The 25,696-nt window shown below is 51.1% G+C and overlaps 3 protein-coding genes across 9 annotated transcripts; 2 read left to right on the top strand and 1 right to left on the bottom strand.

The window, feature by feature from the left end:
* The first annotated feature begins 11,884 nt into the window (after positions 1-11,884).
* TYROBP (transmembrane immune signaling adaptor TYROBP) lies at positions 11,885-14,861 on the top strand. 2 transcript variants are annotated; one of them, XM_026010378.2, is made up of 5 exons: positions 11,885-12,027; positions 12,412-12,438; positions 12,591-12,725; positions 12,894-12,940; positions 14,627-14,861. In XM_026010378.2, the coding sequence occupies exons 1-5, from the start codon at positions 11,967-11,969 to the stop codon at positions 14,690-14,692; spliced, it is 336 nt and encodes a 111-aa protein (XP_025866163.2). In that variant the 5' UTR covers positions 11,885-11,966; the 3' UTR covers positions 14,693-14,861. The 2 variants fall into 2 exon arrangements, with proteins under 2 accessions (XP_025866163.2, XP_025866164.2); XM_026010379.2 differs by having other exon boundaries at positions 11,889-12,027; positions 12,897-12,940.
* A 142-nt stretch (positions 14,862-15,003) lies between these two features.
* HCST (hematopoietic cell signal transducer) lies at positions 15,004-19,204 on the bottom strand. 3 transcript variants are annotated; one of them, XR_012000201.1, is made up of 4 exons: positions 19,095-19,204; positions 15,949-16,014; positions 15,385-15,516; positions 15,004-15,153 (listed from the first exon to the last, which is right to left on the bottom strand). XR_012000201.1 is itself a non-coding variant. In XM_072751311.1 (4 exons), exons 1-4 carry the CDS (start codon positions 16,446-16,448, stop codon positions 15,113-15,115), a joined length of 234 nt encoding a protein of 77 aa, XP_072607412.1. In that variant the 5' UTR covers positions 16,449-17,550; the 3' UTR covers positions 15,004-15,112. The 3 variants fall into 3 exon arrangements, 1 of the variants encoding a protein (XP_072607412.1); XR_012000202.1 differs by lacking the exon at positions 19,095-19,204 and adding an exon at positions 16,412-17,548; XM_072751311.1 differs by lacking the exon at positions 19,095-19,204 and adding an exon at positions 16,412-17,550 and having other exon boundaries at positions 15,991-16,014.
* Positions 17,798-25,123, top strand: NFKBID (NFKB inhibitor delta). 4 transcript variants are annotated; one of them, XM_026010321.2, is made up of 12 exons: positions 17,831-17,922; positions 19,226-19,326; positions 19,519-19,579; positions 20,039-20,256; positions 20,488-20,678; positions 20,761-20,866; positions 20,980-21,126; positions 21,240-21,291; positions 21,385-21,533; positions 23,293-23,409; positions 23,732-23,896; positions 24,452-25,123. In XM_026010321.2, the coding sequence occupies exons 4-12, from the start codon at positions 20,251-20,253 to the stop codon at positions 24,503-24,505; spliced, it is 987 nt and encodes a 328-aa protein (XP_025866106.1). In that variant the 5' UTR covers positions 17,831-17,922; positions 19,226-19,326; positions 19,519-19,579; positions 20,039-20,250; the 3' UTR covers positions 24,506-25,123. The 4 variants fall into 4 exon arrangements, with proteins under 4 accessions (XP_025866105.1, XP_025866106.1, XP_072607399.1 ...); XM_072751298.1 differs by lacking the exon at positions 17,831-17,922 and adding an exon at positions 18,227-18,755; XM_026010320.2 differs by lacking the exon at positions 20,039-20,256 and having other exon boundaries at positions 17,798-17,922.
* The last annotated feature ends 573 nt before the right edge of the window (positions 25,124-25,696 follow it).

The raw sequence follows: 25,696 nt of genomic DNA, 5'->3' as shown, positions 1-25,696 counted from the left end.
ACTTGGTGGCTGGTTTCTCCCAGAGCGTGTGTCCCAAAAGATCCGGGCAGAAGCTGCCTGGCATTTTCTGACTCATGTGAAGTCCCATAGCTTTGCTTTTGCTGTTGTCTCTTGGTTGGAGCGGTCACAAAGACGCTCAGGTTTAAGATGAACCTAAATAGATTCTGCTCCTTATTGTGAGGAATCAGTGGCCACATCTTGCCACACACACAAAAAAAATGTTCTTTGAGGTGCTAATACACATTTATTCTTTTCCTTGACTCTAGACATTCTCCTGCGGTGAACTTCTCCATTACATTCTGGTGGCTGTGATGGTCATCTGCATAACTGTGACTCCCAGCCCTATTTGCAGCTCAGACTCTCGATGTACAGAATGGCTCCAAGGTGGGTATCCCCCAGATATTGATTGAGGTGTCCAACGCCTCAGAATATCTGGATTCAGAGAATTCAGATTCCTAGTTGCTTGTTGAGACTATTCTTCAAGACAAATGCCAGATTTCTTACTGAGGCATTCAGGGCCCCCATCATGTCCCATTTTAGGGACCTTGATTTGACTCCAGCCTCATCACCAACTAGTTTCTTACCTATGTACCTTTGTACACGCTCTTCCATTGACTGTGTCCTGCTCATTCTTTTTTTTTTTTTTTTTGTCCTACTCATTCTTAAGACATAGTTACCTTTATTTGAAGCTTCCCTGAGCACTTACCCTCTCAGGTTAGGAGAGACATCTGTCTTAGGGCCCCAGGAATGGCCAGAGGCCATCTATCCACTGCATTTTAGGAGACTGCGTCTGTGAGACTCACCATTGCATCTGCTTCCTGCCTGGCCCTTGTGAAAGGTCTATAATGAACAATTTAAGGGATTGTGGAAGTCAGTTATTCTAAGATTCCTAAAGAACTATACCTTGCTATTCACTCTTATGTAGTCCTCTCCCTTTGAATCTGCCTTGGACATGTGACTTGTTTTAACCAAAAGAAGTCACCCCTTGCCAGTTCTGGTCTAAGCCTTAAGCCTGGCAGCTTTTGCTTTTGTGCATTTAGAAACGCTGAGCTCCCTGCTGGGAAGACCACATGGAAAAGTCACATAGAGAGGTTATGTGGAAAAGCCACGTGGAGAGCTGAGGAAGGCAGCAGGTGAGAATATTTTTTTAAAGATTTTATCTATTTATTTTATTTTATTGTATTTATTTCTTAAAGATTTTTTTATGCATTCATGAGAGACAGAGAGAGAGAGAGGCAGAGACACAGGCAGAGGGAGAAGCAGGCCCCATGCAGGGAGCCCGATGTGGGACTCGATCCTGGGACTCTGGGATCATGCCCTGAGCCAAAGGCAGGCACTAAACTGCTGAGCCACCCAGGCATCCCTTATCTATTTATTTTAGAGAGAGAGGGAGAAAAAGTCCCAAGCAGACTCCGCAATGAGAATGGAGCCCAACATGGGGCTCAATCCCACAACCCTGAGCTCATGATCCAAGCTGAAACCAGGAGTTGCACTCTTAACTGACCTGTGCCATCTAGGGCCCCAATCTGTGACCCCTGTCCTAGCTATCCCTCAGCCATTTGAACTTTTCTTGAAACTCCAGAAATGTAAGTAAAGAAGCCCTCTTGAATGTTCTAGCCTTAGCTGACATCATGTGGCACAGAGATATGCTTCACATCTCTGGAGCATGGATCTTGGCTGTGTCCTATTCAAATTCTTGAAACACGGTGCAGTGAGCAAATAATAACATGGTTGCTGTTTTTTTTTTTTTTTTTTTTTTCATGATTGCTGTTCTAAGCCACTAGTTTCAGGGTGTTTGTTAAGCAGCAATAACTACCTACTATAGGCTGAGTTTTCTATTTATCTGTGGGCCTCACAGAGGAAAGGGGCAGAATGTTATTCCAACATAAACTCACCACCCAGATTAGCGCTGACATATTGTATGCATTCGCTTATTCGCTCATTCTTTCATTCACTCATTTATTCTTTCACCAGATATTCACTGAGGTATTCACTGCCATGTGCCAGGCTCTGTTGTAAGTCCTGTAGATACACTGGTGATCCTCTGGAGAAGGATTGGGCAGCCTGAGTCCAGAGCCTAAAAATGCGTGTATCTGTTAATTCACCATTTACACTTCTAGGAATTTAGCTTTTGGAAAGAATCCAGCAAGTAGGAAAAGATTTCACTAAAAGGATTTTCATGGCACCATTTTCTAATAATAACAAACACACAAAAACCAGAAACGAATTGGAAATCATCCATGTCCTACTAACATTTGACAAAGATCCACGGGATGTCATTTGAAGATAAAAGGGCTCCTTGGAAGAGGAATGTGGGAATGCTGGCTCGGATGAAGTTAGATGAGCTGCTTTGTTGCAGGGTTTTTTTTATCAGCATGCAAAGTCCATGATAACTCTATGGGACCTCCTGGGCATTTTTCCCCTGAATTTATTTGGTCAGGGAGCCTATATCAGTTAGCTATTGCTGTCAACTGTCATGCCATTTCCTTCTTCAGCATTCTGTTGACCACATCTGTTCCCAACACCTGCTCAGATTCAAGGGCGAGGGAAATAGACTCCACCCTTTGAAGGAAGTTGCTGGGAAGTCAGATGGCAAAAGGCAGGGAGACAGAGAGGGGTGAAAAATTGGAGCCTTTTTTGTAGTCCTCCAGAGTCTTTGCTTCAAGGAATGTATTAGATAAGGTAAGTTACTAGCTAATGTTAACCAAAAAACCCCCAAATTTCAGTGGCTCACTGTAATCTCTATTTCCTTCATACTATAGTGTAGTTAGTTGGCTGGATGCCCCTGAGTCACCTGGGGACTTAGGCTCCTTCCATCTGGTGGCTCTGGGGTTCTTTAGTTGGCTTGCCCCTGCCATTGGTCTTCTCTATCAGTAGATGTTGGAAGAAGTGAGGGCCACAAGGCCACACCTGGAGATCCAGCGAAACACATTTGCTCATGTGCTGTTGGCTCACATAACTGACAGGGTGTGCAAAGGAGCAAAGGGAAGCCATTTTAGTGATAAATTAGCCAGTCTCTGCCACACGTTTTGGAACATGGTATCTGAAAATAGAAAAGTTTATTTATTTTTCTTATTTATTCCCTGTCTACTAGGATGTGAGCTCTATGAGGCCAATTTGTTCATCATTATATATCCATCACCCACCCAGGAGCCTGGAAAAATATGTGTTGAATAAAAGATTATGTGTAATAATTGAATAAAAATTCAAGAACTTCAGAGGATATAATATTACAAATCCAATAAGACTGATATTTCTTTTTTATTTTTTTTCAAGATTTTATTTATTTATTCATGAGAGACACACACAGAGGCAGAGGCATAGGCAGAGGGAGAAGCAGCCTCCCCACAGGGAGCCTGAGGCGGGACTCGATCCCAGGACCCTGGGATCACGACCTGAGCCAAAGGCAGATGCTCAACCACTGAGCCACCCAGGTGCCCCGAGACTGATATTTCTCAGGGGATTTTAGAAACGTGAAAAATTGCTCATGTATAATGAGCACTTACATAGGACATAGGTTAATAGGATGTGAACCCTGTAACAGAACTCAATATAACAGTGGCTTAAACAAAGTAAAACTTTATTTTTCTCTCACCAATAGAGCAAGTATAAACAGTCCAGGGCTTCATGGTATCAGAGATGCAGGGTGCTTTAACCTATGGCTTTGCCATCCCATGGGGAGTGCCCTGTCCTGTGTGGTCCAAGATGACTCCCACCACATCCACATTCCAGGCACTGGGAAGAAGAAATCCAAATATAAAGAACTGTCCTTGAGGAGTGTGGGAAATGCTGGCTTGGATGAAGTTAGGCCCCACAGCTCTTTCCTAGCATAGGTGAACTAAGAAATGAAATCTTAGCTTTGGTGTCTAATTTAGTTTGCCCTCTGTAGCATGAGGGTCATCTCCTTGATTACTTTCTAGGACAAGAGCAGATGTATAACAGTAAAGTCAGGCCATAGATGAACAGTCGAAGGGAATATAGCTGCTTGTTCCAGGTTCATATACATTATTTGCAAAAATGGGCAGGACACAAACTAGCATATGTGATATAGTCAGAAATCAGAAGTGTTTGCATGTATGTTGTCATTTCTGTTCATTCTGCTAGTTCTTTTTTTTCTTTTTTTTCATTCTGCTAGTTCTTGTTCATGATGTCTTAGATTTGTAGGAAGAACCTGAAGACCTAATATGGTTGTAATCCAGAGGGGATGTTAATCCAGGACAAGACCTAGGTTTACCTGACTTAGAGGGTACAAGGATAAGCTGTTAGTTCACATGAAGGCTAGGTGACTTCAAACTCACTCTTACCTTGAGTGTGATGGCCTTCAGGTCTCAGTTTAAAACAAAGAGCTGATGTTCAGACTCTCTGGCGGGGTGGATCTGGGCCTTTACTTTTGCCTCTCTAATCCCAAACAGCCTTCTGGATTGGAAAATGCTTTTAGAACAAAGTGAAGGTGCAGCACCTGGGTGGCTCAGTTGGTTAAGCGCCTGCTTTCAGCTCAGGTCATGATTCCGGGGTCCTGGTATTGAGCCCCACATTGTGCTCCCTGCTCAGTGGGGAGTCTGCTTCTCCCTCTCCCTCTGCCTGCCACCTCCCCTGCTTGTGGGCTCGCTCATGCACTCTCTGTCAAACAAATAAATAAAATCTTAAAAAAAAAAAGGGAAGGCATTTGTGTTCTGGGTTCCCCTCTTATTTTATTTTGGAGTTTGGGTGGTATTTCCTTAATCTCTTACTAGTGCTTTGCTACTTATAGTAACTTTTCCTATATATTTTACCCTGCATTTTCATTTGTTCTTCAGTGGAGGATGCCTTCTGAATTCTTAGAACACAATGGTTGGCAGCAGATGTCCCAACACACACACAAATTTGCCTTTATGTATCTGTTGTGTTTTCTGAAAATAAATATTTTAATTTTTTAAATGATAATAGAAGTTAAAAATATTCCTTGTAAAAACACAAATTTTAAAAATAAGGAAAATATAAGTATCTAAATCTCACCAACCAGAGATACTATTCTCTTGAATGTCATTCAGTTTTTGCTGTGCAGATATACACAATTTTACACATATAATTTGATATAAATGTCATCTTGCTATACACATTCTTGTTAACATATATTTCCTTCACTCGCAATCCTGTTTTGCTCTTACCCTCCCCGATCTCCTATCCTGACCCAGGTCACCAAATATTACCAATAGTGGCAGCCTGAGATGTCTCCTTTCATAGCTTTCTCCAGTGCCTCTCAATATGCAAACATAGGGGCACCTGGGTGGCTCAATGGTTGAGCATCTTCCTTTGGTTCAGGTCATGATTCCAGGGTCCTGGGGTTGGGTCCTACATCAGGCTCCCTGTGGGGAGCCTTCTTCTCCCTCTGCTTCTCTCTGTGTGTCTCTCATGAATAAATAAATAAAATCTTTTTTTTAAATATGCAAACATATATACACATATTTACAAGGGACTCTTTTGGTCACTGCTTGGCATCATACTATGTTCTTTTCTTTCTATCTTACTTTTCTCAGTTAAAAATCCCTTCAAATCAGCTTGAAGAATTTTAATTCATTTACAATGACGCATTTATGATATGGATGAACCACAATTGATAAATCTATGTTGTATTGCTTTAATTATATTTTAAAGGCTTTCATTTCACAAATGAAAAGTCAGCTGTTGTGGTCTAGGATGTCTGTTCACCCCCAGTGTTGGGGCCTCATTCCTGCCAAGAGGAAGAACAGAGAAAGAGAGGAAACATCTTTGCCTCTAGGGACACAACCTGGAAGTTGTTTCTTCCCACATTCCATTGGCCAGAAGGCAGTTACAAGGCCTCACCTGGCCCCAAAGAGGCTGAGAAACATAGTCTTGGCTGGGAGACCAGATGCCCAATTACAAATTCTATTTTAATAGAAGGGGAGAAAACAATATTTGCTGATCCTGCTTCACTTACCTTGCAAGTCAGCATTTGCTAGCTATTTCCCACAAGTCAAAGTGGGAAACATCTGTTTAGTTGTCAACATTGCAACTGGTAGGAAATAAAGACATCATGACACCTCTTTACCGGTTTCTTTGGTGCTTACAATTTTCATCTGTTTAAAACAATTTTTTATTCAAGTAGAATTTACACAGAGTAAAATACCTCCGTTTTAGTGTATTGTTTTATGAGTTTTGACAAGTGCATACAGTTATGTAATCATCACCACAACAAAAATGGAGAATTTTATTGTGCCCTCCACCCTAATTTCCCTCATTTTCCTTTGTAGTCAACCACTGCTTCCATTTCCAGCCCCTGGCAGGCACTGATTCAATTTCTGTCCCTATGGGCCTGCATTTTCCAGAATGTCTTATGAATAGATTGTATATGTAGACTTTTGAGTCTGGCACCTTTCACTTAGCATGATGTATTTCAGATTTGTCTGTGCGCCAGTGGCATCCCCTACACGCTGCTTAGGGACTGTTCCTACCTCCTTCTCCAAACCAGAGTTCTTTTGGATCCTGTCATTTTCTTGCAGACTTTGCTCGTCAACCCCAGCCACAGGTGATTGGTTTGGGGTGGACCGGGAATTCGTGCTGTGCCATTTAATAGCCCTTCCTCAGGATTCCTTCCTTTTAAAAGTTTTTTTTTTTTTAATTTATTTGTTAGAGAGAAGGAGCATGAGTATGGAGCAGAGGGGAAGGGGCAGAGGGAGAGGGAGAAGCTGACTCCCCCCTGAGTGGGGAGCGATCTACGGGGCTCGATCCCAGGACTCCAAGATCATGACTTTAACCGACTGAGCCACCTAGGCACCCTCTTTTCTTTTTAAATCATGGGCTCAGCAAGAGTGAGCTATTGATGACAGAAACTCTGCAGCTCCATACGGAATAGAGAGGGCTGAACAAGACTGGTCCAGAGAGGAGCAGAAGCAAGTGAGAGTCTCAGAATCAGTCTGGATCTGTCCAAAGTTCCATCATCCCCTTTCCTCTGGTGGTTGTGTGCTCACCTTTTCCTTAGAGCATGTGTAGCATTAACCTCCAAATCTTTACAAATTCATTCTTGAACTTCAGCTAGTTCAGGCTGGGCATCTGAAACTAGATCCAGTAGAATATAGATCTGACTGTTGTAACAAAGCTCCCCAAATAACAGTGCTACTTCCATTGTCTATTGCTTTGGGGCACCTGGGTAGCCCAATCAGTTAAGCATCTGACTCTTGACTTTGGCTCAGGTCATGATCTCAGGGTCCTGGGATTGAGCCCCACATCAGGCTCCCTACTCAGTGGGGAGTCTATTTCTTTCTCTGCCCTTCTGCTTTCCCCTATTCATGCTCTCTCTCTTTCTCTCTCAAATAAATAAATAAAATATGTTTTAAAACTTAGAAAAAGTTAATCTATCATTGTTAATTGCTTTGTAACAGACTAAACAGACAAAAACATAGTGGCTTAAAGCAACAATGATTTATTATTTCTCATGATTCTTTGAGCTGACTGGGTGATTCTTCTGCTCCACTTGGTGTTGCCTGGGGTCACTCAAGTGGCTGCATTTGGCTGGTGGCTGGCATGGCATGAAAGATCCAGATGAGTTCTTTCACCTGCCTGGGACCTTGGCACTTGCTATGGGCTGTGGTGCCTTGGTTTTCCTCCATGTGGCCTTTCTCTCCACATACTGTCTCATCCTCTAGGGCCTCTTTGTGTGGTCTTATTCCCCAGGAAGGGAGTTTGGACTTCCTTATAGCTTGGCAGCTAGATTCCAAGAGAGTAAAACCAGAAGCTACAAGTCTTCTTAAGACCTATACTCAGAACTGGCTCAGCATACTTTCTACCATGTTCTTTGTCAAAGCAAGTCACAAGGTCAGCTCAGATTCAAGGACAAGGAAACTGGAGTCTCTACCTCTGGATGAGAGAGATGGGATGTGCATACTGGGAGGAAGAAATTCTTGGTGACCATCTTTGGAGACCACCTGCCATGAGTGTCTTTAAACAAGGTAGACCTTCCTCCGTCACCTAAAAGTCCAGGGTTGGTGTGGATCCTCCAAGATGATGGGCACTGAGGCTCCTTCTGTCTTCTTGCTCTTTCATTTTTATGATGTTGCTCTCATCCGTTTGTTCCAAGATTCCCACATTCAAATTCCAGCAAATGAGAAAATCCAGAAGAGGAGTAGAGTGCACCTTCCACCAAGGCTAGGACTTCTAAATTGTTCATTTACTTCCCACACTGCCCATCAGCCAGGAGGAAGTTATATGGCCACTCTAGATGCAAACAAGGCCAGAAAATACAGTCTTTGGTTTGGTGGGCAGATGCCCTGCTAAAAACCTCTTGGAAGAAGGAGCAGGGGGATACTTGGGGACGCTAGCATTCTTTTTTTTTTTTTTTTGACACTAGCATTCTTATCTATTCTTATCGGCCAAGTGATTAATCCAAGAAGAAATGGTGGCCATGTCTGGGATACCCCTAGACCTCTGCAGAGATGAAGAGCCATGCTTAATGCAACCTGTTACTGGTGGCCATTTAGTCCAATATTGAAAGAGTATTTACTGAGCCTCTACTATATGTGCTGGGGATACAACAGTGAACAAGGCAGAAAGGCTCCTGTTCTCATGGAGTGTCCATTCTAGAGGAAGTAGCAGACAGTATAAATGGGAACACACAATTCAGAGGATTTCAGGTATGATAAATATAGGAAGAAAACGAAACTGGTGGTGGGAGGCGACTTGAGCAGTGGTGGTCAGGAGAGGCCTCCATGAGGGTGTGACATTTGAGCTGAGATCTGGAGGATGGGAAAAGTCCAGTTCTACATGGACTTTGGGGGAAAGCATCATAGGCAGGGGGAACGGCAGGTATAAAGGTCCTGGGGTGAGAATGAACTTGACTTAAACAAGAAGCAGCAAGACGGCCAGTGTAGCTAGAGTAAGGGAAGTGAGGGAAAGAGGGGGAGGTGGCGAGGGCAGAAAGATGGGCAGGTCTTTATGTTAATACATGCTTTTATTTCTCTTGGTCAGGATGCCTGTTCTGTGGAGCTTCTGGATCTCTGCGTCGGTGAATATTTACCTTTCTAAGAAACTACCCAACTCTTTCCCAACGTGTTGGCTCTATTCTTCATTTCTACCGGCAGTGTGAGATTTCCAATTGCTCCACCTCGCTGCTGACACCTGAGATGGTCAGTCTTTTTTTTTTTTTTTTTTAATTTTTTATTTATTTATGATAGTCACACACACAGAGAGAGAGGCAGAGACATAGGCAGAGGGAGAAGCAGGCTCCATGCACTGGGAGCCTGATGTGGGATCCCATCCCGGGTCTCCAGGATCACGCCCTGGGCCAAAGGCAGGCGCTAAACCTCTGCGCCACCCAGGGATCCCGATGGTCAGTCTTTTTAAGACAGTCATTCCAGTGGGTGTGTAGTGGTATTTCATTGTGGTTTAAATCCATATTTCCCTAATGGCTGATGATGTTGAGTGCCTTTTCACACGCTTGTTGGCCACTCAGGTCTCTTTTGTGAGCCGTTCAAAACGTGGGGCCATTTACAAAATTGGTTCTCTGGCTTTTCCAAGAACCTCCTCTGGCTGCTGGGGGGAGGATGGACTCCTCCTGGATGGAAGCAGGGAGAGTAGGGAGGAGCTGGAGCTTCCACAGACAAGCTTGTCACAGGCGCAACACATTGCCTGCCTTCTGGCAACGTCAGCTGGGGCCTTGCCCAACTCTTGGGCTGCAGCCAGGAGAGATTGAGACACTTTGCGGATCTCATGGGAGGGTGAAGCAGCCCTACTTCCTGGAGCCTGGGCTGTGTGAGGGGTGGCTCCCAGTCAGCTGGGTGCCCTCCATCTCAGCCTTCTTTCACTCAATGGCTAATCCACCCAGAGACGGTCCAGGCAGACCAGGCCAGGCCAACATTCTGTGGTCTGCACCAGTATAGTCATACCAGTTGCTAAAATATTTAAATACTTCATTTCTGGTTGGTAAAGAGCCTCTAGCCCCCCTCCTACAGATACCTGCATTCCCTTGGGATACCTCAGACTTCCCCACATCACGGCAATTAAAAGGGGGGGGGGGGCTCCAGGTCTCAGACCCAGCCGGTCGGCTGCAGCTTCCTGATTGGTTGGTGCACCAGTGTGCTGGCTATGAGACTGAACTCGGGGACAGCTCAGGCCTGGCTGTCGTCTGGAGGACCAGATTCGGAGGCTGAGTCTGAGGGATAGAGGGAGGATTTTTATCAAGGTGAGCCCAGAACTGGAGACTTTTAGTACTAATAACAATAACAATAATGATGAGGGTAGTGATTCATATTCACTGAGCATATACAGAGACATCACTCTGATGGACCTCACAGAATCTTCACATAAAGTGGCCCTTGCTCCCCTCCCTGCCCCCCCCCCCCCCCAGTGTCAGTGTGCTCCCTCCCGAGCACCTGAGTCAGATCAAGACCCTCCAGCCTCAGAGCTTCCTCTGATCTCTGACTGCCCCGTGGCTCACTCGGCTTCAGCCACCTTGAGGCCTGGTGTGCTGCCAGTGGGGCCTCCAGGGCCCGGTCTCTCCGTGCTCACTGCAGACCCGGTGGTGGTAGCAGAGGGGTTGTTGGTTCTTTAGCAACTGGACTCGGCCAGGCCTGGGCGATGGTGGCTGTTACCAGCCTCTGCCACCTCCAACTGGGCCCTGACTCTCCTCTGGCTTCCAAATCCGCCCACCACCAAGCGCCACTCAGAGTCTGTCCCATGACCAGCATCCAGTTTCCCCTTTTCTCCCCTAAGACCAGGCCCTGGTAGCTGTGGAGTGTGACGCCTGGATGGGGGAGGAGAGCTTCCTGCCACTGGCCCATCCCCCAGTGCCCTAACCTCAGGTTCCTCCTAGCCAGCCCCAGCTCAGGCTGGCAGTGGGGGGGGGGGGGGGGCACGACTAGAGGTCCCTGTCTCCTCCTGGGTTCCCTCCTTCTGTCCTCACTTCCAGCTACTTCCTCATTTGGTGGTCACCACGTTGTCTCCCATTGCCTCACCCCAAACCCCCGATCCCTGTGTCTGTACTGGGTTTTATCAGCGTCACTGTCTATCCTTCTCTCTCTTTCTCCTTCCCAGTCTTTCATCTTGGTTCTTTTTTTCTTTCCCTCTAAGGGTCAAATATCTGTCCTTGGGTCCTGGGTTTCATTATCACCTTTATTGGCTGTGTCACCTTGCCAAGTGTCTTTTTTTTTTTTTTTTTTTTTTTTAAGATTTTGCTTATTTATTCATGAGAGACACAGAGAGAGGCAGAGACACAGGCAGAGGGAGAAGCAGGCTCCCCACAGGAGCCTGATGCGGAACTCGATCCCAGAACCCCAGGATCATGACCTGAGCCCAAAGGCAGATGCTCAACCACTGAGCCACCCCGGTGCCCCTGGGCAATGTCTTTACCTTTCTGTACAATGGGGATGATAAGAGCAACCACCTCAGATGGGTGTGGGGGTTGAAAGAGTTAACACCGTAGGACAGAATGCCTGAAGCTTATTAGGACCCATATCCCGATGGCTCTCTGCAGTATCCTATAAATATCACAAAGTTCTGATCATCAAACAATTATAGCTGGTGCTTATAAAAGGCTAACGAGTGTTGGACCCTGTTCTGGAAACATTAATTCACAAGACCCTGCAAAATAGGTACTAATTTACTCTTCCATTTTACGGGTAAGGGAGCTGAGGCCCAGAGAGGTTGAATGACTTGTTTAAGCCAGGAAGAGGAAAAGCTGGCTTCAGTCATAGCCACTGACTGTCCTGTTGCACTGATGGCTGACCCCCGGTCAGGGGTGGATTGGTGCATGTAGCCTTTTTCTTTTTACGTCCAGTCCTTAGAGGCTATAGCGTGGCCCCCACGGTGTCTCGGCCTGATTCTTCCTGGCATTATCTGTCTCTGTCCCTCCTCCTGTATTGTCCCCTCCTCCCTCCTGCCACCGCCCACCTCAGACTTCCTCCTTCACTTGGTTGGACGCTACACCACATCCCACCGGCCCCTGGACTCTGGTGTCCAGCAGCGTCGCCTGTGTCATGGGGGTCTTTGGACCTTCCAACAGGCTCCTGTTCCTGCCTCTCCTTCTGAACATGGGTGGTGAGTTGGGGGCTTCTACAGCTGCCTCCCGAGTCCCTGGGTTCAGCTTGGGGCAGAGCGGGGTACAGGGTAGAAAGAGAACCCAAAGGGAGGTGGGGGAAAGCAGATCCCCGTCCCTCAAAAGTTATGTCTGTCTCCCAGAGCCAGAGCCCCCAGGATTTGGCCTCTGGTAGAAGCAGGGGGGAGGGGACTGTACGGGTGTTGCAATAGGACAAGTCGGGGTAGAAATAGCACAGTCCAGTGGCCTTGATGCTGGCCCACAGGTCCCACCAGACACAAAATTCCACTCATTTCCTAGCTCTCAGGATCCACCCTCCCCACCTTCTGTGCCCACCCTCCTGTCACAGCCCCATGACTCAATTTACCTTCTTTTTCTCCCCTCAGGTTTCAGCTCTATCCAGGCACAGGACGGTAGGCCTAGACTCTGCAGTCTCCCTCCCTACCTCCCGAAGACCTCCCCACCTCTATCTGTTCCCCAATCTCTCTGAACCTTCCCCTGCTGACACCTCCTCCCAATTCCCAACTCCCACTGACCACCCCAAACCTTTGGGCCACATTCTCAGGATGCAACTGCCCCGTGGTGAGTCCTGGTGTGCTGGCAGGGATCGTGCTGGGGGACCTGGTGCTGACCCTCCTCATTGCCTTGGCCGTGTACTCCTTGGGCCGAATGTTTCCTCGGGGACGAGGGGCTGTGGAAGGTGAGTGGGGCTGGCGAGGGATAGCCCGGGACTCCCTGAGGGAGGAGGAAGCTCCCAAGTCACAACCATCCAAAGTGGATGATGGAGGGGCTGATTTCGCATCAGCAAAATGGTCCCAGTTCACCACCTGAACTGTCCCTGCACTCTGCTCTACTCCCCATCCCCCAGCAGTGACCAGGAAACAGCGCATCACTGAGACAGAGTCGCCTTATCAGGTGAGAAAACCAGCTTCTCTTCCTCACATGTCACTCCTACCCTGTGGGTGTCTGTCTTAAATACTTTCCCAGTCCCTCTAGAACCTAGACCCTAAAGCCACTTTCTGAGCAACATTGCCAACCCTCAAAGATTAACAGGGCATCTGTCCAAAACGGCTTTCAATGATCAATCATGGCCTTATGCTCAGCTTACAATGTGTGAGAAAACGTGGGGTTTTATGTTCGCAAGGGCACATATAGGCCTTTGCCAGAAGGCAAGCGCTGAAGTGTTCGGGACAGGATGATTTCTGGGACGAGCTCTTAGAAGAGCAGAGAACAGATTTCAGCCCCAATTCAGTAACTCTGAAGAGAGGAGTTTTAGACTTTTTTGGAAGGAGGGATCCTATAATCCTTTGAGAAGCTGATGAAAGCTAGAGACTCCTCAGAAAAATTCACACAAAATTTTACAAAACTGTGCATGTGATCCAGGGGTGGTACAAGTATCTTGAAACCCTTCTTAAGGACTACCATGCAGGTGTGCCTAGGGTGGCTCAGTCCATTAGCATCTGGCTCTTGATTTTGGCTCGTCGTCGTGGTCTCAGGGTTGTGGAATGTCTGGCTCCCTGCTCAGTGGGGAGTCTGCTTGGGATTCTCTCTCTCCCTCTCCTTCTGCCCCTCCCCGTCTCCCCCTGCTTGTGCTCTCTCTCTCTCTCCAAAATAAATAAATCTTAAAAAAAAAGATTCTCCTCTTGCCCCCATCCTCACATGTGCATGCTCTCTCTCTCTAAAAAAAAAAAAAATGCCACCATGCAGACAGAGGCAGCTTTCCATCTCTTGCCTCTCTGTCAGTGCCCTTCTACATTTTGGGGAGTCATGGGCTCCTGTGCGAAGCTAAGGGAAGCCAAACAGCCCCCTTCCCATAAAGATGTATACCCAGGCCAGTCATTCATGTAGGTTTTCAGGGATTCAGTTTAGGGCTGCCTCTTGGGGCCATAGGTTTCCCCACTCCCTGCCCCGCCAAATATGAGCCATGTTCTGTGAAGTCTCTTACTTACTTGCAGCCAACTTTGCTTTGTCTCACCTGTGGATTAAAAAGTCTCTTTGTAAAGTGTAAGCATCTTGAGTTTGGCCTTGTGAGGTCCAGGAAAATGAGGGAGCTTTTCAGTTATTGGGGGCAGTGACATGTTAGGGCAAAGCATGATTATCATTTACTCAACCTTTGGTGGGATTTATTGAGCACCTACACTGCAACAGAGTTTACATCCTAGTTGGGGAGATAGACAAATGAACAGTTGAGATAATTTTGGGAGGTACCATGAAGAAATAAAGCTGATATGACAGTGACGGGGGCGGGGTGTGGGTGATGGGGGGAGAAATGTGATGACAAAATCAATAAATGCTTCTCTGAGAAAGTGACATGAGCTGCGACTTGAAGGGGGAGAAGGAACCATCCACGGGAATATCTAGGAAACCAGTGTTCCAGGCAGAGAGAACAGTATGTGCAAAGGCCCTGAGGCTGAGGCATGATGATGAGGTGGAGGAGAAAGGGAAACACTAAATGTACTTGATTAAATCCAGATCTCTTCTGTGGCTGTGAGGTTGAAGCTGCTAGGAGCCTTATAGGCCACTGGGAGAAGGCTGAATTTTGTTTTAAGTTTATTCAGTGGACCTCATCCACTAATGACTCCCACCCTGTCCCTCCATTAGGAGCTCCAAGGTCAGAGGTCAGATGTCTATAGTGACCTCAACACACAGAGGCCGTATTACAAATGAGCCTAAACCACGGCAGTCAACATCCTGATGCCTGGATCCACTCATTCCTGACACCTACCCTGCATCCTATTCCTACTTCCACCAAGATAAAGATCCACAGAGTGCCCTCTCTGAGAGGTCAGATTTCTCTCCACCACTGCCCCCAAATAAACGTGGCACATAAAAGGTCTGTTGAGTCATCCCAGATCTTTCAGCTGAGGGGGGCTTGGATATGTGGGGCTCGGGGGGGGTGTCATTCACCCAGAAACAGATAAATGGGAGGGAGGTTTTGGGGACCCTGGGGTTCTTTGAGGAAGAATTAGAACCAGAGGTATTTTCAATGGCTTTATTTCACCCCAAAGTGGGGAATGTGTTTCTGTGCTGCCACACACAACACAGGAAGCAGAGGGTCAGAAGTCCAAGGTCTCACTTACACGGGGGTCAGCCCCTGCCAGGCATGTTGATGTAGATTTTGTCATGTTCTGGAGGTGGGGGAGAGAAAGCATGAGGCCTGACCACCTACCACCCACCCACATCTCCACCTTCCTGGGGACCCCCTGCCTCAGGGCTTTCCTCTGGAGTTCCCCTCCAGTCACCGCCCCCAGGGTTTCCCCAGCATCTCCTCTAGGGCTTCCCTTGGGGGGCCCCCTCCCTGGGGGCCCCCTCCCTAGGGACACTTCTCCCTCCAGGCCCTACCCTGTCTCTGTCCTCACCTTGGGTGGGCCTGTGGCGTGGGCAAGCACACACAAACACTGCTGCAATGATTAGCAGCGACACCACCGCATGGGCGGCCATGAGGCCTGCCAGCAGGGGCAGAGAGACAGGCTCACATCCGGAACAGGAACCTGGAGGGTGGGGCCCAGGGGAGAAGGCAGTTGAGGAAGGTTCCAGAGCCTCAGGGCTGCACTTTGGACACTGGGAGCAGATGAAGTCCCTGGCGGGTGTGTGTGTGTGTGTGTGTGTGTGTGTGTGTGTGTGTGTGTGTGTCTGAGATTCCCCAAGGGTGACTTGGGGGATGAAAGAGGAGGTGGGTGGGGGCCCCCAGCATAAAGAGACATACGAGGTGCTTTGGGCATAGCGGGGACTCCCTACGAAGGCTAGGGGGTAGTCGAGTCCCTGGGGCTTCAATCTGGTGATGCGGGCAGTGAGACGGCGACCCAGAGAGGACCCCAGGTCCTCTGGGGGCTCTGATTTGGTGAGAGGTGAGCTGGTGAGCTAGAGAGCCACTGGGGCTGTTCCAGGACCCTCAGGCCACCCTGTAGGGACAGAAGCAGTACCTGAAGTGCCATGGAAGAGGGCAAGGCGTGCTCATTTCTCACCTGGGGTCACCAGAGCTGCAATTACTGTGAAAAGAGAGGGAAAGTGGATTAGCAGGGGAGAGGCAGTCCCCAAGACAGGGTGCAGGGAAAAGGTGGTGCCCTGAGAAGTAACCTCCGTTCGGGAGAGAGCAAATGAGAAAGAGCCCAGATGGGTAGGGGAGTTCCCAGACACACACACAGAGATAGAAAATCAGCAGTAGAGACAGAGACAGACCCGGCAGCGGGAAGGGGAGATGAATAGGCAACTACCCCAGACTCAGCTTCTCTCCCCCAAAGAACCAGGTCCTGAAGCTAAAACGGATCTCCAGAAAGGAGGGGGTGCTGAGAGGACCTGCTCTCAGCACTCCTCCCTTCAGATGCCACCCAAGCCACCCCTCTCATGAGTCCTCTGCCTGCCAGGCCCCATAACCACTGGCTTCACCTGGGAGCAGGAGCAGGATGTCACCGGAAGGGGCCATGCTAGGCTGAGGCTAGAAGGGGTCTGGCAAGAGGCTTTGGTCCAGAGAAGTCCTGAGGAACAGTTGGGGAGTAAAGAAGCAGCAATAGCGGATGTCACTCTGCTGGTGGCAAGGCCACCTGCTTCCTGTGTGAAGGTGTGGGAGGGGGAGAAGTGGCGGGTCCCTGTGACTGCCTTTGGGGATGAACTAGGGGTAGGGTCAGAGACCAGGGAGGCTGCTATGATTGTCCAGGTGGAAGGTGACAGATGGACCAGGCTGTGGGCACTGAGGAGGTTCTGGAGAGCTTTTGGAGGTGGAACCAACAAAACTTACTGATCTTGTAGGTATGGGGTGTGTTTGAGAGAGAGGGATTCGGGATGACCAAAGCTTCTGGACTGAGCAACTGAAAAGATGGAGGAGGGGAGAGGGGAGGAGGTTTAGGGGGAAAGTGCCAAGGTCTGGGGACACTGAACTGGAAATGCCGACAGATCTCCCTGTAGAACTGAATGACCACGGCTGCATCTGTGAATCCTGGGCTGGAGGATGTAAATTTTCGGGCTGATGGCTTATGGATGGCATTTAAGGCCACGAGACTGGGTGAGATCACCAAGGAAGTGAGTACAGGCAGAGGAGTGCCCCTGGCCCCCAAGAATGGGTGAAGGGGTGGAAACAGCCAGGGAGACTGGGAAGGAACAGCATGTGAGGGAGGAGAACCAGGAGAGCAGAAGTCTCGAAAGCCCGGGAGAAATGATTAACGCAGACCCCGAGATGGGAACTGAGAACCAGCCACCCCTGGAATGGCAGTTGGCCTGAGGGCTGGGAATTCCTGTTCTTAGTTCACAGCCATCCGGAGGCTCCCAGCAAAGTACCTCCCTTGCAGTAATGAACTATTCTTGAGGATGAACGAATAGACGAGAACTGACCTCTGGGAAAGAAAGTGGTGTGGGGAAGAGGGAGAAATTTGAGTTCACCTAGGTCACTCTTGCCTCCCTCGGGACCAGGAAGTCCCGAACCCCAGCCTCCTCTTGCCCCAGGACTCAGTAATACTGTCCCCTCCCAGCCCAGGCCCCAGAAATGGAAGCCTCCAGAACCCCCTCGGACAGACAGAGACCCAGAAGGCCAGGCCCCCAGCGCCCTCCCCCTTCGGGTGTCCTCTGTCCCAGGCCGCTTCTCCCTCAAACCAAAGACGCCCCCGCCCCCGCCCCCCCCCCCCCGTCGTGCCCCCCTGGTCCGAGGGAGGCTCAGGAGTGGGGGCCTCAAGGTCAGCCCCGCCCATTCAGAGACTGGGCCCCTTCTAGCGCGACGCGGGGACTCCCGGGCCTGTGGGCGGGGCCCTGCCCTCGACTGGGCGGGGCCGGAGACCGAGTTTTAAAACTCGTGGGGCACGACCCTAGACCGGGGACCCGGCGGCGGCTCCGCGGGGCAAGAGCGAGGCTGGCGCAGCGCCGAGGCCGCGGCCCTGGGGGCCCGCAGTCCGCGCCACGGAACCCGAGGGGTAAGTGGAGGTGGGGAGGTGAGGCGCGCGCGGCCCCTCGAGCCAGGGGGTGGGGGGTCCGGCCCCCGAGAACCGGGGGGTGGGGGGAGCGCCCAGCCTGGGTGCTGAGAGTGAGCGGACGCGGCGTTTGGAGGGGGCGCAGGGCGCCTGGACTGCTGGGTGGTGATGGAGGCCGGGAGGCAGGGAGGCCGGGAGGCCGGGAGGCTGGAAGCCTGCGCTCCTGGGGACGAGGGGCCCGGGGGTTCGGACTCCTGGGTCCGGGCGCGGGGTGGCGTGAAAGGCCCGGGAGCCCCGGTCCCCGGGTGGTGCGGGCGGAGGGGGCTGGCGGCCCGGTCCCCTCGCTCCTGGGGGCGTGGTGGTTCAAAGCCGGCCGCGGGTCGCCGTGGTGAGGCCGGGCCGCCGCGGGCCGCGGCCCTGCCCCCGCCCCGGGAATTCCCGGGCCCCCGCCCACGCCGGCCCCCGCGCCGAGCAGGAATTCCCCACGTGCGGGGATTCCGCGAGCTCCACGCCTGGCCGCCCGCCGGGCTCGCAGCGGGACACCTGCGGCGCGCCGCGGGGAGGGGAAGGGGTGGATGGAAGATTCCCTTGCGTGAGCGCCGCGACGTCAGCGCGTCGTGTCTGGGCTGTTTCCGAGTCCGCCCTCCCCCGCTTAACCCTTCCTCCGCCGGAACCCGGGCGCGGGAGGGCGCGGGCTCGGGGCCTCGCCTTCCCGGGGGCTGCGGACCAGGCTCCTGGAGACCGGGGCTCCCGGGCGCAAGGGGGGGGCGAGGCTGAGCGCCCGGGCTCCTGGGTCCCGGGGCAAGGGGTCCCCAGAGTGGGGCCCGGACTCTCAGGTCTGAGGGGCGATGGGGTCTGGGCTTGGGTGAGCCAGCGGGCGGTCGATTCGTCGTCCCTTGGGGAGGGGGCTGGGGGCCCGGACCGGACCGTGGACAGTGCGTCAAGGTCCGCTTCAGGGCAGAGCGACGGGGGAGCTGCGCGTGCGGCTCCAGGGCGTCATTGCCAGCGGCCCCCCAGGCCCCGCGACTGGGAGATCTGGGGGACGGAAGCTGGGGGGGTGCTGCAGAGGGGCGCGCCCCTCCCCCTTCCCCAGTTTCCACGACGCTGGTGGAAAGTTGGGTCGGAGGGGAAAGCGCGGAGCGAAGGGAAGGAAACGGCGGAGGCGGAAGCTGCACCTGAGCTAAGGACGGCTCTGGAGTCCTCAGGTGGCGTCAGCCTGCCAGTTTTTCCGTGCAGGAGGTCGAGGGAGGGTGCCTGAGTTGGGTGACTTGACCTCTGATTGCCCCCCCCCCCCCCCCCCCCGTAGTGAGCCGGGGTGAACGCAGCCACTGCCCGTCGCAGACCGTGAAGAAGCTCCTGGAAGAACAGAGGCGCCGTCAGCAGCAGCCTGAGGCTGGTGGGGCACCGGTAAGGCCCGCGAAGCCCCGTGGAGCGGGACTCCCCTGAGGCCCTGTCCCGTTGGGCGGGGACTTGAGGGCTCCCTGGGCCCTCAGCACGGAGAGGGGTGCGGCCCTGCCTCAGATGCTGCGGCTGGGGCTGGGTGCTGAGGGCTGTGTCACATAAACTCACCCTCGTTCGTTTTTGTTTATGCCTCTCCAGGGACAGTTTCCACCTCCCCCGGCCCAGTCCCTGACCCCATCTGTGAATGAGAGTGAGGCTGGTAAGTCTGGAAACCCATCTGGTCCCCTCAGCTGGCGCAGCCCCAGCTTTCTTCCCCGACTCAGACATTCTAAATCTTAGAACTTTGGGGGAACTTAGGAGTCAGACCAGACCCTCTTTCTTGCTGGGACCCGGTAGCAGCTTGATCTCCCAGATTCTCTGGAGCCCGCTAGTCTATGTAGAAGGTCCTTCCGTGTTCCGGGGCCCCAGGCTTGCAGCCCTTTGTTGCTCCAAGAGTCTAGGCGCTCAACCCTCAGTGTCCCTGGAGTCCAGGTGGCAGAAGTCCAAGCTTTCAACCGCTTGGTGCCCTGGATTCTGGGTCCCAGCCCTTTGGTGTCCCACAAGTACTAGCTCTCAGTACCTGGGAGATTCCAGGCCCTCACTCCGGTCCTCCAGTCTAGGTCAGGACTTCCCCAACTCTGGTAACCAGGCCTGCCCCTGCCCCTCCTCTCACACACAGGCCATTCTCGCTTCCCAGTACACCAAGAGACTGTGGGTTCTGGACCTGGCAGCCTGGCTCCCACCACGGGCTTTCCAGACTGGGACCCCAACACGCATGCTGCCTACACAGACAGCCCCTACTCTTACCCTGCTTCTGCTGCTGAAGGCTTCCTGACTCCTGACTTCTACCCACCCTCCGACCCAGGGCGGCAGTGTCCATATTCTGTGGGGATGGAGGTGAGATACAGAGTGGGAATAGGATGCTGAAGGACCCCTAAAATTCCCAGTTGCCCTCATGCTGGATTAAGATCCCATTCTTCAGATGGGCAAAACTGAGGCCCAAAGGTCCAGGGTCACTTGGTGTAGACGGGGCACCCAGCCACTCTGCCTGGCACTCTGTGTACATCTGTATGTTAGGAAGAGGGAATTCTCAGCTGACTGGGTCTGCCCACCACATGTATCCTTCAGAACCCCCTGGATACCCGGCTTTATGCAGAACCTTCCCTGCCACAGGCAGGATCCTGGAGAGGTTCTGGACTCCCGTCAGGACCCCCACCGTTGCCTACTCTGGCCACCGGACCATCCCTGGACACAGCCCGTGCTCACATGCTGGCTTTGGGGCCTCAACAGCTGCTGGCCCAGGATGAGGAGGGAGACACGTGAGTATAGGGGATTGCGGTCTGCATGTTCCTGGCTTAGCGGGGCTGCTCTGCTCACTGCTTGCCCCCTCCCTGTCCTCAGGCTCCTGCACCTATTCGCGGCTCGAGGGCTGCGCTGGGCAGCGTATGCCGCAGCTGAGATGCTCCAAGTATACAGACGTCTGGACATTCGGGAGCATAAGGGCAAGGTGAGGGCCAGGGGCCTGGACTTGATTTGAAGGCAGAAGGTCTGGGGACCTGGATTCTTGGTTTGCAGAGGGGAGGAGACTTGGGCTCAGACTAACCTTCTTATCTCCTGCAGACCCCTCTGCTGGTGGCTGCTGCCGCCAACCAGCCCCTGATTGTGGAGGATCTACTGAACCTGGGAGCAGAGCCCAATGCCACCGATCATCAGGGACGTTCTGTCTTGCATGTGGCTGCTACCTATGGGCTCCCAGGAGTCCTCTCGGTATGGCCAGCTGGCCGGTGGGGTGAATGGGATGGACTGGTCGCTCACATCCTGGCTTCCAGGGCTAGCAGGCCTGGGGAGACTAATCCAGCCCTCTGCCTTCTCCTCCTCAGGCTGTGATTAACTCGGGGGTTCAGGTCGACCTGGAAGCCAGAGACTTCGAGGGTAAGTTGAGTGGTCGACAGGGTGGGTGTGGCAGGTGGGCTTGGGTGGGGTGGGTGCCCCAGATGCAGAGCCCTCACTGTCTCTGTTCCACAGGCCTCACCCCTCTCCACACAGCCATCCTGGCCCTCAACGTTGCCGTGCACCCACCTGACCTATGTTTCCGGGTACTGAGTACCCAGGCCCGAGACAGGCTAGCTTGTGTCCAAATGTTGCTGCACATGGGTGCTGATCACACCAGCCAGGTGAGCTGGGCAGTGGGCAGCCGGTCTCTAGAAAGGCGTGTGGGGTGGGTCACCTGGATGTCCAGGGCTTCCAAACAAAAGCTGACTTGGCTCTTCCCAGCCTGGTGAACTTGAGCATGTTACTTCAGCTTTTGTGCCCCAGAGAATAATATTATTGATCTTAGCTTATATTGATCAGGCACTTTACTATTCATCAAACACGGAGTTTCATAGATTAGCTAACCGAACCCTCACAAATACCCTTCGACATACGCACTGTTGTTACTTTTCCTGTTTTACTGGTAAAGAAACTGAGGCACAGGGGTCAAAAATCTTACAGCTTCTAAGTGTCAGGGGATTAGAATCACGTGGTTCACGCCAGAATCCAACGCTTCATAGTTATGTTACTCTCCTTCCCCTGCTAGTAGCTCTTTCACGGGCTGCCTGAGAGAATTCAACATCCACTTATTATTTTGCTTTATTTTTTTAAAGAAACTTGAACACAGATAAAATATAGAAAATAATATAGTGAACTCCCCATACCCAACATCAGTAATCAGCAACTTGTAACCAGTCCTGCCCCATCCATTCTTCAACTTTCCTATAGTATTTTAGAGTAAATCAAGCGTGTATTTTTATCCACAAATATTTGTGTCTTTAAAGTTAAGAACTCTTTTAACCTCAATACCATTATTCCACCTTACAAAAAAGTTAATCTCATAGTATCAAATATCCTGGCTGTGTTCAAATTTTTTTTAATTTTTTTAAAAAATTTTTATTTATTTATGATAGTCACACACACACAGAGAGAGAGAGAGGCAGAGACACAGGCAGAGGGAGAAGCAGGCTCCATGCACCAGGAGCCCGACATGGGATTCGATCCCGGGTCTCCAGGATCACGCCCTGGGCCAAAGGCAGGCGCTAAACCACTGCACCACCCAGGGATCCCTGTGTTCAAATTTCTGATTGACTCTAAAGTGATATGCTTTTTTTTTTTTTTTTCATTAAAAGACTAGGATCCAAATAAAGCCCACATATTGCCATTATAGGGCTTTTGTGTTACTTTAAGATTTTATTTATTTATTTGTGAGAGATACAGAGAGAGAGGCAGAGACATAGGCAGACGGAGAAGCAGGCTCTCCATGGGGAGATCCCAGGACCCCAGGATTATACCCTGAGCCAAAGGCAGATGCTCAACCACTGAGCCACCCAAGAGTCCCTTAAGGACTTTTAAAGTCGTTTCCTCCTCCATCTCCTTGTCTCCTCTTCATTATTTATTTGGTGAGCCAACTAAGTTGTTTTGCCTTGTATAAACCCATCATATTTTTAATGTCCATTATTACAAACTCTTTAAGAACAGGTAATCAAGTTTCACTGTGCAATATGTCTTTATTTGCTCCAAAATATGAAGAGAACAATTAAATAAGGAAGTACACATAGGCTTAGTTGGTCCCCAAAAAATGCTGCTCAAGTCGCATCCCTACAGATATGGGCAGCTGCTAGCCCAGAGCTCCTTTGGAGGATTAGATATAAGAGTCTTCTCCTCAAAGACACTTGGGCTGGAAAATTGTCATAATAAACACATGGTCCTGTGATGCGTACAGTGTGAATGGCACCCCTTAAATGTGGTGCTCTTGTTTAGTGCACAACGCATATAACTGTGTAAGGCACCCCTGGGTGCTTGCAAAGGAGGAACGTGGTGTCTAAGGGCTCTTGGGTTCCGTGGGAGGGGCCTTGGGTGTGAGGACTGGCCTGACCTCCGCCGTTCCCTTCTCTACAGGAGATAAAGAGCAATAAGACTGTTCTGCATCTGGCTGTGCAGGCTGCCAATCCCACCCTGGTTCAGCTGCTGCTTGAGCTGCCACAGGGAGACTTGCGGGCCTTCGTCAACATGAAGGTGGGGGCCTTGGTCGGAACATGGGATTGTGTGAGATAGATGGAGAAGGGCAGCGGGATGTTGGGAGGCCCGTGGGCTAGGGAAGGGACGGCGAATGGAACACAGGCAAGGCCTCTATAGGATGTGGATGGAGATTGGGGGAGTGTATAGGCCATGGATGGAGGGGCATGTGGAGTGGGATTGTGGAGAGGATTCTGGGCTGCGAGGAGGGACAAGTGGGATGTGGCTGTGAGGCAGGAGTGTGATAGAATCTGAAGTGCACTGTAGAGGCCCGGGCCAGCTGAGTCTGAATCCTTAGCAGTCCTCCCCTCACTGTCCCCAGGCCCATGGGAACACAGCCCTCCACATGGCAGCTGCCCTGCCCCCTGGGCCACCCCAGGAGGCTATCGTGCGACGCCTGCTGGCAGCTGGCGCAGATCCAACGCTGCGAAACCTGGAGAACGAGCAGCCTGTCCACCTGCTGCGGCCTGGGCCGGGCCCTGAGGGGGTGAGCACTGGGCCCACCCTGACCGCAGAGTGGCCTCTGACCTAACAGTGTGAACCCCTGACCCTACCCATTCATGACTTTAGAGGATGACTTTTAATCTCAGAAGCTGACCTTGATCCTCTACAGCCCTGATTTGAAAGTATGACCTCTGACCCGTGTTTGATTTCTCACCTGGTACTCGTGACTCCTCCTAAGCTCTACTTCTAACCCTGAGTCCTGACCTCAGGGTGTGACCTTTGATTCCCAAGTATGACCTCTGACCCCCCCACCACAGCCCTAAGTGTGACCTCTGACCCCTTGCCTCTACCTTTGACTCCTAGTCCTGAATTTTAACCCCAGAGTGGGAACCCCCAGCCAGCAACACCTTTATCCTTCATCCCTAGTGCTGGCTCCTGAACCATCTTCCCTAATCTTGCACCTTGACTCTGAACCTCTGACCTGCAAACCCAATCGACCCTACTCTGTTCTGTACTTTACCCCCCACCTTCACAGAGTTTCTGTCCCTTACCTCTTTTTCTAGCCTCCCTAACTTTTCCTCCCCCTCCTTGTCCGCAGCTTCGGCAGCTATTGAAGAGGAGCCGTGTGGCACCCCCAGGCCTGTCCTCTTAGGACTCAAACCCAGAACCTGGACTGATTTTTCCAGTCCCCTCCGTCCTGTGGGACAGCCAGCGTATGCTAATGTTGCAAATCGATGATAATGTATGTGGAATGTCCTGCCATCGGGGTCTTACATTAAAACCCCAAAATGGCTGCTGGGGGGGTAAACAATCCCCAATATTTGGGGTGGTGTGATACCCCTCCCCCACCCACAAGGAGCCCTCTTGATGATTTCTGTGAAATCGAGGCCCCTTGATTGTTTCTGTGAAACACTTTAGACCCTAACCCTTTCTCCACTGGGATCCTTTGGAGCCCCCCTTCCCCTCCTCAAGTCTAGTTCAACTCCTCTAGAACCCCAGATGTGATTTCCCTACACAGTACTTGGGGTACCCCCAGAATAGCTCCCAGTGTCATCCAGTAGAGCTCCTAAGATGACCCCCAAACCTCCCCAGGACCCACACCATTCATGTCCTTACCCCTGAGACATAGGAAGGACTCTTCCTAGATTCAAGTCCCCTGGGTCCTATGCTTTCTAATTCAGAGCTCAACTGGGCTCCATCCCTGATCTCCGCATTTCTAGTGAATTCCTCCCCTATCTGAAACAACTTATTAAACTCAGTTTGGACTGCACTGTCATTGTCTTCATCTCTGGCGGCATTGGTGCGGGGGAGTGGCTGTGGTGCTTGGCTGAGGAGGCGTGTTTGGATGACTGTGCCTGGGTGGGGTGTGTAACAGACCGTGGGTGCCATGTCCATATCCTGCTGCCTTCACCCTGTCCACCCTCATCCTGGTGGTCTGACTGCCTGTGGGCATTGTGAGACCCCTGGTGCCTGCCTTACCCTGGGTATAAGCGTGGGTATGGGTATGGGTAGCCTTAAATGCCAACAAATTTATGCCACTTTCCATCCAACAGCCCTCTAAGCAGAGATTGAAAGGAGATGGTAGAGAAATATTCTAGGTCCCTCACTTCTATGAAGATAATGTGGAAGTGTGTGTTCACGGGCTTTCGGAATTCCCCAACAGAATTAAGCTCCCAGCTCCCCGTACTGGTTCTGGCTTGATAACACACCCTTTCCTGTCTGCTTGCCCTTTTCTGTGTCCTTTCCCACGTCTCTTACCAATAAATTGTCCTCAAATCCTTCTTCCAGAGAAACCCAAACTAAGACAGAAGACCTCCACGATGCCCTCTTCTCATAACTGCCC

This window comes from Vulpes vulpes, chromosome 1, assembly GCF_048418805.1.
Source record: "Vulpes vulpes isolate BD-2025 chromosome 1, VulVul3, whole genome shotgun sequence".
NCBI lineage: Eukaryota > Metazoa > Chordata > Mammalia > Carnivora > Canidae > Vulpes > Vulpes vulpes.
The sequence above is the reverse complement of the archived record's forward strand: the minus strand, read 5'-3'. Positions and strand labels throughout refer to the sequence as shown.

Excerpts from the sequence above, each read along its gene's own strand:
- NFKBID (XM_026010320.2), top strand. Across the intron at positions 20,679-20,760 it reads CAGGATGAGGAGGGAGACAC|GCTCCTGCACCTATTCGCGG; the intron begins GTGAGTATAGGG and ends CCCTGTCCTCAG. Across the intron at positions 21,534-23,292 it reads GTGCTGATCACACCAGCCAG|GAGATAAAGAGCAATAAGAC; the intron begins GTGAGCTGGGCA and ends CCTTCTCTACAG.
- TYROBP (XM_026010378.2), top strand. The coding sequence starts at position 11,967 with ATGGGGGTCTTTGGACCTTCCAACAGGCTCCTGTTCCTGCCTCTCCTT. Across the intron at positions 12,028-12,411 it reads TCTCCTTCTGAACATGGGTG|GTTTCAGCTCTATCCAGGCA; the intron begins GTGAGTTGGGGG and ends TTCTCCCCTCAG. Across the intron at positions 12,941-14,626 it reads AGACAGAGTCGCCTTATCAG|GAGCTCCAAGGTCAGAGGTC; the intron begins GTGAGAAAACCA and ends TCCCTCCATTAG.
- HCST (XM_072751311.1), bottom strand. The coding sequence starts at position 16,448 with ATGGCCCCTTCCGGTGACATCCTGCTCCTGCTCCCAG. Across the intron at positions 15,517-15,990 it reads TGCAGCTCTGGTGACCCCAG|GTTCCTGTTCCGGATGTGAG; the intron begins GTGAGAAATGAG and ends CCCACCCTCCAG. Across the intron at positions 15,154-15,384 it reads ACGCCACAGGCCCACCCAAG|AACATGACAAAATCTACATC; the intron begins GTGAGGACAGAG and ends CCCCACCTCCAG.